Source organism: Syngnathus typhle, linkage group LG6 (genome assembly GCF_033458585.1).
Source record: "Syngnathus typhle isolate RoL2023-S1 ecotype Sweden linkage group LG6, RoL_Styp_1.0, whole genome shotgun sequence".
NCBI classification, from domain to species: domain Eukaryota; kingdom Metazoa; phylum Chordata; class Actinopteri; order Syngnathiformes; family Syngnathidae; genus Syngnathus; species Syngnathus typhle.
The window spans coordinates 10799153-10809209 of NC_083743.1; the positions used below are offsets into that span (position 1 = coordinate 10799153).

Below are 10057 nucleotides of genomic sequence, written 5' to 3' on the forward strand. Positions count from 1 at the left end.
CACTGAAAAAGTGACACGACGCACAGGTTAAATTATTTTTGAGGGGCATAATGTCAGTCATATTTTAAACTGCAAAAAGAAGAAATACCGTAATTGTACGTATAAAATCTAACGGAAGTTATACATAAAAGAAAAAAAATTCAACTGCTGGCATCTGCGATGTCACTTCGCCTTAAGCCTCATTTCACCTCAAAACAAAATGCAACTCTTCCTGGATGTGATGACGACGCGTTAGTCGAGCTTGGCCGCAAAGCTTAAATTTTCCCCTTTCAAAAGCAATTCTGCAACGACAGACATAAAGTCGGTTGCTTCACATCCTGTGCAAGGAAGTCAGACGCACGGCCACACAGCCCCAGTGTCAGTCTGCAATTGAAAGTCAGGAGATCAATAAGAAAACAAAAGACTAGGAGCGCAGAAAGGTGACAATGTTGCAGAGAGCAGCTTCCAATGTGTCCGACAAAACAAAGAGCAGCAAACCAAAGGTAGGAGGTGACCGTATAAATCTAGAATTTAAAATGTATTCATATTTTAAAAAGAACTATTGAATTCTTTGGGGGTAATTTCAATTAGATTGAATTAGATTAAAATTAGGTTGAGGGTTTAAGAATTCAATTTACCCCCCAACGGGCCTGTTTGTATTTTTGGATCTTGTTCAGCCTGTCACAGCATTAAATCAATCCACAGAAGAGAGGACTATCAAGGAGCGCATGGCTCATATTTAACCCAGGACTTTCCCAGGGATTAGCCTACTTTTTTAATATAATTATTTGCTGCTCCCTTGTTCAGATGACGGAGGTTTTGGGAGAGATTATAATGATGTTATTTTTTTCCAAAAACTGGTGCTGGAAAATAAAGCATCCAAACAGAGAGAGAAAGGGAAGTAAGCATGAGTGCGTAATGGTTTAACTCTGGGTACTGTATTAGAGAATTTATAAATACTCGTCACGACAATGTATTACTTAATATGCATTCACCTGGCTCAACATTAGGCACAGTCTAAGAACATACATTATGTGTATTTAAAGTAGGGGTGGAATTATACGGCTAACTCACGATTCGATAGTGTGGCAATATTTGGTCCACGATAACATCACGATACATATCTGCAATCTTCGATAAATAGCAAACAAATCGCCAACTATGTTTTACGATACGTGATTCAAAAAGATAAAATACCCATGAACATATACCCATAAAAAGGAATACGTTTCATGCATTTATTCCAATGCAAAAAAAAAAAAAAAAAGAGCACAAAATAAACACTGTAGAGAGCTGCACACATTAAAGTGCATGAACATGCATTATGGAAAATTGTAAACCATGACAGTGCTTAATAGGACTGACATTTGGCCTGCTAAACAAGATAACAGAGAAATTACATTAAATATTGGACACATGCAACCAATTGTGCGCAAAATTATGTTCACCTATCCAATACCTGGGAAGTGAGAGTAGTTCGCCATGATCGCGAACGAGTTGGCTTTGCAGATTTGTAGTGTTGCTGTTATAGTTTACTTTAGCAAAACAGTTCTTGCATATTCTTTATCCAGTGTTCTCCTGTCATCTGCTTCGCAAACCCCAAAGTGGGTCCACACTTTCGAGTGGAAACTTGCGAGTGGGTTTTTGATTTGTTTTTCGTTGTTCGTATTTTCTTCCATTATGCACCTTTGTTAACTGACTTCTTCACCGGCCGCTGTTTACGCCGGAATTAGCGCCCCCACAAACAAGACAGGAGAGACTAAGTACTGCCGGTGACAATGGGATAAATCCTTTGTGTGTTGTATTAAAAAGAAAAATCGATATTATTTATTGCGACAGAGAGAACATCAATTTATTACTATATCGACCCCCCCCCCCCCCCCCCCCCTGTAATTCAAACCATTTTAAAAAGTAACGTGGTGTAGAACTGCACTGCATCAAACTCGGATCAGATTCTAATTATATGGTTGCATTATTCACTCTATGTGAGAGTCAGAATATTAGAAACACCTCAGCATGATACGATGCAACCTAACAACCTTTTTTCATAATCTTCAGACCAGAAGAACTTGTGGTTTGTTATGATAATGACACTCAAATTAAATTGTAACAATAATGTCAAATGTCTTCCATAGCGCTCCACAAGTTTTGGGAGGTTTGAAGGTCGCAGACAGAATCACTCCCCGGTCAAAGTTGAGGAGAATGGAACAGATATGGTTTGTTCATTTTACTTTTCAGTAAGATGTGGGAATAACCTTTAAATGAAATCAATTCCACCTCCTCCTCAGAAATCTGATTTTAATTGATTTGTTTTCCTTTTTGCTTCCTGTACAAAGCTAATTTCTGTCACAAGTTTTCCTTGTTGTCATATTTCTTTATTTCTTTTCATAAAGAAACTAAACATTTTATGTCAGGAAGATAAAGACATGATAATTTTTTCCCATTTGGGATGCAGAGTGTGTGTTAAATTGACGCAAATATTCATTAAACTTATTCTTCCAGCTCCCTGAAGAACGTGAGCGCTTGGATCCAAACAAATCCGCTGGGATTGCGAAGACAATGAAGGCCATTTCACTGACCATGCGCAGAAAAATGGGAAAAAAACATGCCAAGTCCTTCTCTGAAGAGATGGTGAGCTTTGTCAAACTGCACAATTTTGACATATAGCTGTTCACAAATTAAGTTGAATGTTTTGCAATGAACATTTTCCTGGTTTATGTTTCAGGGTGACGACACAGAGACAGAGACAACACCTGCAACAGAAAAAAATCCCACAAGGGCCAGCAACTCATTAGAGAGTCTTTACAGCGCCCAAAGTTCCTCAAGTATGCATGCAATCACATCACATTTTATTATTCATGCAAAGCAACATTTCGTTTTTTTTTTTTTTTTAACTTGGCAATGTGTAAAGTACGTACCACGTGACGTACTATTTTTGGTAATTTTCCAGGAAAATACAGTCATGGCTCTGGTGTTTTTGACAGTAAAGTTACCGAAGTATTTAAATATGATTATTTCTAATATAACGTTACAACGCCATCTAGCGGCCTGACATGCGCATTGCATGACAATGGTTTACAGACGTAAACACGTCTGCCATATTGAATGTGTCAAATCTGCCCTGTAAACTAATAAAAGTCATTGAACTGAACTTCATAAATCAACAACAGTGCACAAACTTAAAGCCTTTCGTTTTCCCAATCACACACTTTATTGTATTTGGGAAAGTGACTGACAAATAAAGCAACATATACATTTTAAATGGATAATTATAAATGTTAGATCCTCCTTAACTTTAGGCCAATGGCAATAAAATCGATTCTGATTTAACAAAGCACTAAACCAATCAACATGCCATTATGCATTTTATAATGTTTTCATGACATGTCAACAATATATGTAATACTGTTGTGGTGATCAATATATTATATAGGAAATACAGTGAAATGCAGAATATGTAGTCAAGGTATTTACGTTATGCATACATTTGTTGTTTCAGGTGGTGTAACCAGTGAGTCCAATGGTTCTGGTCAAAGGGAGAGTCTGAGGTTGCAGGAGGACGGTTCCTATCAGGGTCAGTTCTGTGGCAGAGCCCGCGTCCATACAGATTTTGTCCCCAGCCCGTATGACACAGATTCTCTCAAACTTAAGGTCAGACTCATGCCTTCATACAGTTCGCTTGATTATTTTCTTTAAGAAAGTTTCTTGAAGAAAGTCTGATCAAAATGTTTATTTCTCATAAATATTCCAGGCCGGTGATATTATTAGCCTCATCAGTAAGCCTCCAATGGGCATCTGGACAGGCATGCTCAACAACAGGGTGGGAAACTTTAAGTTCATCTATGTGGAAGTTTTGGTGGAGGAGGAGAAAAAAGAAGAAGAAAGAGATGACGGCGACGACGGGGACGACGAAGCTCCCAACATACGACAAGAAAAACTGTGCAAAAGACCTCGACCCAAAACATTGCTGGAGCTGCTGGAGAGACTCAATCTAGAGGTGAGGGTGTCTCCATTCAATCATTCGGTCAAAAAAAAATATGAGAAAGGACAAGGAGTGTTGGCAGAAAACAGAAGAGAGACAGTCATCAAGGAAAAAAGTCATCACTCAGTTTTCTAAAATACAGACAGTCCTTAAAATAGCTGCAATACATCTCGATGGCATAGGTAAATAAATATTAAATGCTTTCTTCTAAGGAATACGCCTCTGCCCTGCTGCTCAATGGCTACCAGACGGTGGAGGACCTCACCCACCTGCAGGAGAAACATCTCATCGAGCTCAACGTCAAAGACCCCGAGCACAGAAGCAAGCTGCTTGCTGCCTCCCAGTGTCACTATTCAGATGGTCAGCGACACACAAGCACCACTTAACATTACAAATGACAACAGCATTTCAAATTTCATCGTTTCAATGAAAATCATGAATACCTATAAAATTATTTGTATGTGTGTTTTGGGGGTATTCATGGTTTAAACCAGAGGTTCTCAAAATCTTTACACTAGGTACACCACACCTTGCAAATCACTGATTTAAACTATTACTAGGGAAAAAGAAATTTGCCTTTTTGATTTTTGGGCAATGGTTTTTTTGGTGGCCCCTAATACTCAGTCATTTTTGCTATTCACAGGGGTCCACTGTAGAGCTCAGTAAAGGCCAAAAACAGTGTAAAAACATTAGGTGAACTGTTAATGGGCAACAAAAAGATCCAAAACATTTAACACCAGAGTGTACAAAACATACATACATTCTAACAGTAAACATTTGCGGCATCATATTTCTTCACATATTTAGTGAGACCATAAGAGGACTCATAGGAAAAAACGTTGCCCACCACCACACGATTTTAAGCACTCTCATAAACAACCATTTTCTCTCACTCAGTTAGTTGGAAATGATTTTGACACCTTCAAATGCAAGATGGCACATAAGAAGTCAAACCGTTTCGAGTCTTACTGGAACTCTTGTATTGGTGACTTCCTCATAGTCACATTGAAAGTAATGAAGTTTTGTTTTTTGTTCCTCTGCTGACTTCAAGCAGAAAGCAAAAGTAGCCACCATCACTTTTCAGACAGAACAAAGCTGGTGGGTTGAATTAAAAACCGAGCAGATGTATAAATCAAGGTATATTGCATTCATTATTATAATCCCTTTAGAGGAAAGTCAATAATGATCAATATCTGAAATAATAACCCAAATGAAGACAAGCGCTGGCATTATAGAAAATGGATAGATGGAAGTCACAGGGGGCAGATATTCAAAAAAAGCTTGTGCTTGTTACATCAAACCACATTCCAAGGAGGTCATTTCCATTAAAAAAAATTTACTTTTGCAACTGCAGGTGATGAAGTAAGAGATGTGGACGAAAGCAAATCATTGGGCGGTCCACAGGAGGAAGACAGCGACTGTCCGAGGGATTCAGGCTGCTTCATCCCGTCCGAGTGCTCGGACAGCAAGGATGACACAGAGCAGCCTGCAGACACCGTGGCTTCCTAACCTTATTCTCATTTTGACATATGGCAAAAAAAAATAAAAATAGATGTTGTCCCTTCTGGATGTTTGCAAACGACTCGTACGCACTCACATCATGCCGCATAGTCTCTTTTGACTTGGGATGATATCCTGAACAGCAATATATCACATTGTCAATGATAACTTTGACTTTGATAATCAACATTTATTTCTGATTTCTAGGGGGGCTATTTGTGTGACATTATCTTTAAAATCCCCACATTTTTGTGTTTATTTTATTCCGAGTCATTCAGTATTTGCATTTCTTTATTCATTGTCTCATACGAAACTCTCTTTACACCCTTTCACCATGTTTTCACCTTTATTTTGAGTAGCCAGAGTGTTAGTAAGCGGAATATTATGTCTGTATGAGAACTGGATAATGTTTGAATTCCAAAGTTGCCTTGTACTCTATATACATACTTTATACTGTGCTGTGAGTTAAATGTATTTGTGTGAATGGCAGGGAGAGAAAATAATATATTAATGTGAATATTTCTGTAAATAACTTAATAAACACTGCCAACTATCTTATTGAGCCGTTCTTCTTATTAAAATACTGGAAATGCTTTGAATTAATAATAATAATAAATAGCTATGACGTTGTAATTGTTCATTTGGGCACATCAAAGAGTCACAGAGAGGACAAACTTGTACAAACTTAATATTATTGCATTAGTGGTAATGCATTATCTACAAGGATGACGAATATTAAAGATTAAAAAACATTCTCTGTGACAAGTTGACAAGGGAACGTTTCTTTTATTGCGCTTGTATCTTACACTTCATTGTGGGAGATGTAGTAAAAAAGGACAATTCCGCTTATTTTATCCCCGTTGAGAGGCCATCAAATTGGGTGTCAAATATAACCCAGTACAGATGATAGCAGTAATACGCATGTTTACTGATTAGCCCACCGCCAAACCAATTAGAAAAAAAAAGAAAATAAAGATCCCCAGAAAATAAAGAAAGATCCCCGTTGACAGTGCGGCGCTCTGACTACATTACCCAGCATCCCCCGCAACACGTATGCAACGCTGACGTGTGTTTAGTAGGAAGTGACTGTCGCGTCGTCGTTGCGAGAGTGTTAAGTACAGATTCGATGGTTTAAAAACAGTTTCTGGTTATTTCAACTGTGGACGGACTCTCCAAAGTACGCGACGATGTCAGGGGAAATGTCAATCTTTGGTAAGTCGAGAAATAACCGATTTGAATGAATATCTGTCTATCTGCCTGTCTAGTAATACAAATATTTGCCTGTCTATCTGCCTGTCTAGTAATCTAATGTATAGAAGAGAGCGTGCTAACATTGTGTGTGTGTTTTTTTTTTTAAACTATATTACAGGTTCTATGATCCTTGCTCTGTTCTTGGCTGGTTATTTGGGTCAGCAGTACTTACCCCAACCCAAGCCCAAAGTAATTGGTCTAGACTTGGGGACCACTTTTTGTTCCGTGGGGGTGTTTCACCCCGGTAGTGGAAAAGTGGAGGTAATTGCAGACAAGGAGGGCAGGAAGAGCATCCCAAGTGCCGTCTCCTTCACCAACACGACAGTGCTGGCTGGGCATGATGCTGTGGATGTGGCCGACAACAACCCCCACAACACCATCTACGACGCTAAGAGGTTCATCGGGAAGATCTTCACCCCACATTTGCTGGAGCAGGAGAGCAGCCGCTATCCCTTCAAGGTGGGCAGTATGCGTGACTTTGAGGTTGTGTGATTCCAATAGATGATTAAACAAAAGAATGATCATTTCAGGGAGGTACTCTTTTGGTGCTAAAAGTACTCAGTCTGTGCCAAAGTAGAAGAACTAACTATTAAGTCAATAAAGACTTTGATTAAAGAGAGAGTACTGATTATGTAACAAAGTAAATATTGTGCTGATTCAACAAAAAATAAAAAATACTGCCTGTTATATATAGAACATACATTTTGATTACTAATTAATATTACTATTAATATATAATAGGTACAACGTAAAATGTTGTGATGCTAAAAACAAGAGGTAAAATAAAGTATTTAAATATTGAGACGTAGATGAAACCCTTGAAATTGACATCGATACGATTTTCAAACTTTTTCCAGGTGGTCTACAACAATGGAAGTGCCGAGTTTGTGATCACCACTAATGTCACATTCACGGTGACTCCCGAGTTCATTGGCTCTCGGTTGCTGCTGAAGATGAGGAAGATGGCAGAGGAGCAACTGGGCGTGCCTATCCACAAAGCCGTCATCTCGGTGCCCGCAGAGTTTGACGACAGGCAGAGGGAGTACACGATCAAAGCCGCCAACCTTGCAGGTTAGCTATCAAACAACTGTCATGACCTAATGTCACAAACATGACTAACATGACAACGAACCGACAGGTTTGGAGATCTTGCGCATAATCAATGAGCCGACAGCGGCGGCCATGGCGTACGGCCTTCACAAGGTGGATGTCTTCAACGTTCTGGTGGTGGACCTCGGCGGAGGAACCTTGGACGTGTCTCTGCTTGACAAACAGGGCGGCATGTTCTTCACCAGAGCCATGGCCGGTAAACTGAGATCTGCTGCTTTTCTGCTCTGTACTGCATATGCATTATGTTAATTGTGCTGAAACCGCAGGAAACAACAAGCTGGGCGGTCAAGACTTCAGCCAACGGTTACTCCAGTACACCATAAAACGAGTGCTACAGGAGTTTGGCGTTGTGCCCACTCTCAAAGAAGACCTCCATTGTCTCCGCCAGGCCGTGGAGGCGGCTAAGATCAACCTCACCCTCCAGCCCAGCGTCACAATCAAGGTGCCGCTGCACCTGCTCGCCCGTGACGACTCGGCCCCAAAGCCGGTGCTCTTTGAGACCGTGGTTACGAGTCAACTTTTTGAGGAGCTCAACGAGGACCTCTTCCAAAAGATCCTGGCCCCGGTGGAGACGGTGCTCGCCGAGGGCCGCCTGGACAAAAATCAGGTGGACGAGATTGTGCTGGTGGGTGGATCCACAAGAATTCCCCGGATCCGGAGGATCATAGCAGAGTTTTTCAGCAAGGACCCCAACACTTCGGTGGACCCCGACCTGGCTGTGGTGACGGGCGTGTCCCTCCAGGCGGGCATCATGAGCGGGTCGTGGCCGTTACAAGTCAGCGCCATCGAAATACCCAACAGAAACCTTCACAAGACCAACTTCAATTAGATTAAAATCCCTAACAGTGCAGAGACCACTTGAATGTACTTCATCTGGACCTCTTGTGAATGAGCATGGGCTCCAGCTCATGTTTTTGTCATTTTGCAGAGAACTAAGTTTACACATCTATCAATTGAAAAATGACACAAACATTTGCTTGTACTAACCTGCAGATGCACTGGCACTTAAGCTATGAAAAGTCCTCAGGGCAATAAGGGACAACCTCCTATTTGTTATAATTGGCATTCAGTTTTCTCCGGGCATTCCGGGTTCCTCCCACATCCCAAAAACATGCAGGTAGGCTGATTGCACACTCTAAATCACCCGTGAGTGCGAGTGTGGATGGTTGTTCGTCTCTGCGATTGGCTGGCAAGCAGTTTAGGGTGCCCGCCGCCAACTGCCCAATGACTGCTGGGATAGGCTCCAGCACGCCCGTTACCCCCCTTGGGACAAGCAGTACGGAAAATGGATGGATGCATGGAATTCAACCATAATTTATCAAGCTTAAAAAGGACCAGAATATAATTAGCCCACTCGAGTTCGCAGTGGCTCAATAACATAGTTGTTTGATCGCCAGAATTCCAAGTCATACTTGGAGACAAAAGGGACAGCAGCTCTTTGGTAGGACCAACAGGAATGAAGAATCTCAGGAAATGTAGAGACTTGGCGAAGGGGGTTGCAGGTTCAAGACCCAATAAAGACGGCAAGTGTAATGAGGGGCATGCAACTTGCCCCTCACTGTAAAACCAATGTAAATTAAAGACAGTATATCATATTTAATGTTTTGCTTGAAGTAAAGAATGTGCCTGTGATGAAAACAATCACAATGTGTTCTTGCCAACATACTGGTTAGCATCAATTATCAGGCACCATCAGGTCTGCCTGGGTATGAATCTTGGCTCCGGCCGTTTGAAGTTTGCATGTTCTCCCTGTACTTTTTTTCCTTGTTAATTTTGTATAGCCTGGCTTCCTAACTCCAAATTCCCCAAACATGCTTGTTACATTCATTAAAGACTAAATTGTCCAGTGGGCTGAGTGACTTGCAACCAGTGCAGGGTGTAACCTATCTCTCTCAAATGCAGCAAGGATAGGTTCCACTAGACCCAAATGAGGCCAAGCATGTTTTAAAATGGCTTAGAATGAGCAGGCTTTTAATGAAACAGCAACAAGTGGCTGAGCAGAGTTTGTGTTTTCTGTGCTAGGCACTTTAACTCCTGATATTAAACAGATATAAAATTGCTTATTCTTTTATATTTATTTTTATTGTATTTAGTACTGAAAACTGGATGTGTATGCACAGTATTTGCACAGAAACTTCAGGCTTCTACTGTAAAGCAAATAAATGCCAGGAAACACCTTTTTTTTAGTTAATTTGCGCAGGCTTTTTATCATGGTGGAAACATTAAAAATGGGGG

General features: G+C 40.6%; 2 protein-coding genes across 3 annotated transcripts; both read left to right on the top strand.

Annotated features, from left to right (window-relative positions):
* Positions 1 to 287: 287 nt before the first annotated feature.
* On the top strand, positions 288 to 6019 carry LOC133155996 (SAM domain-containing protein SAMSN-1-like). 2 transcript variants are annotated; one of them, XM_061281725.1, is made up of 8 exons: positions 292 to 482; positions 2115 to 2195; positions 2482 to 2610; positions 2705 to 2804; positions 3479 to 3630; positions 3731 to 3976; positions 4174 to 4321; positions 5316 to 6019. In XM_061281725.1, the coding sequence occupies exons 1-8, from the start codon at positions 426 to 428 to the stop codon at positions 5468 to 5470; spliced, it is 1068 nt and encodes a 355-aa protein (XP_061137709.1). In that variant the 5' UTR covers positions 292 to 425; the 3' UTR covers positions 5471 to 6019. The 2 variants fall into 2 exon arrangements, with proteins under 2 accessions (XP_061137710.1, XP_061137709.1); XM_061281726.1 differs by lacking the exon at positions 2115 to 2195 and having other exon boundaries at positions 288 to 482.
* A 496-nt stretch (positions 6020 to 6515) lies between these two features.
* hspa13 (heat shock protein 70 family, member 13) lies at positions 6516 to 9881 on the top strand. The gene is made up of 5 exons (XM_061281705.1): positions 6516 to 6673; positions 6831 to 7171; positions 7570 to 7783; positions 7851 to 8018; positions 8089 to 9881. The coding sequence occupies exons 1-5, from the start codon at positions 6649 to 6651 to the stop codon at positions 8649 to 8651; spliced, it is 1311 nt and encodes a 436-aa protein (XP_061137689.1). The 5' UTR covers positions 6516 to 6648; the 3' UTR covers positions 8652 to 9881.
* The last annotated feature ends 176 nt before the right edge of the window (positions 9882 to 10057 follow it).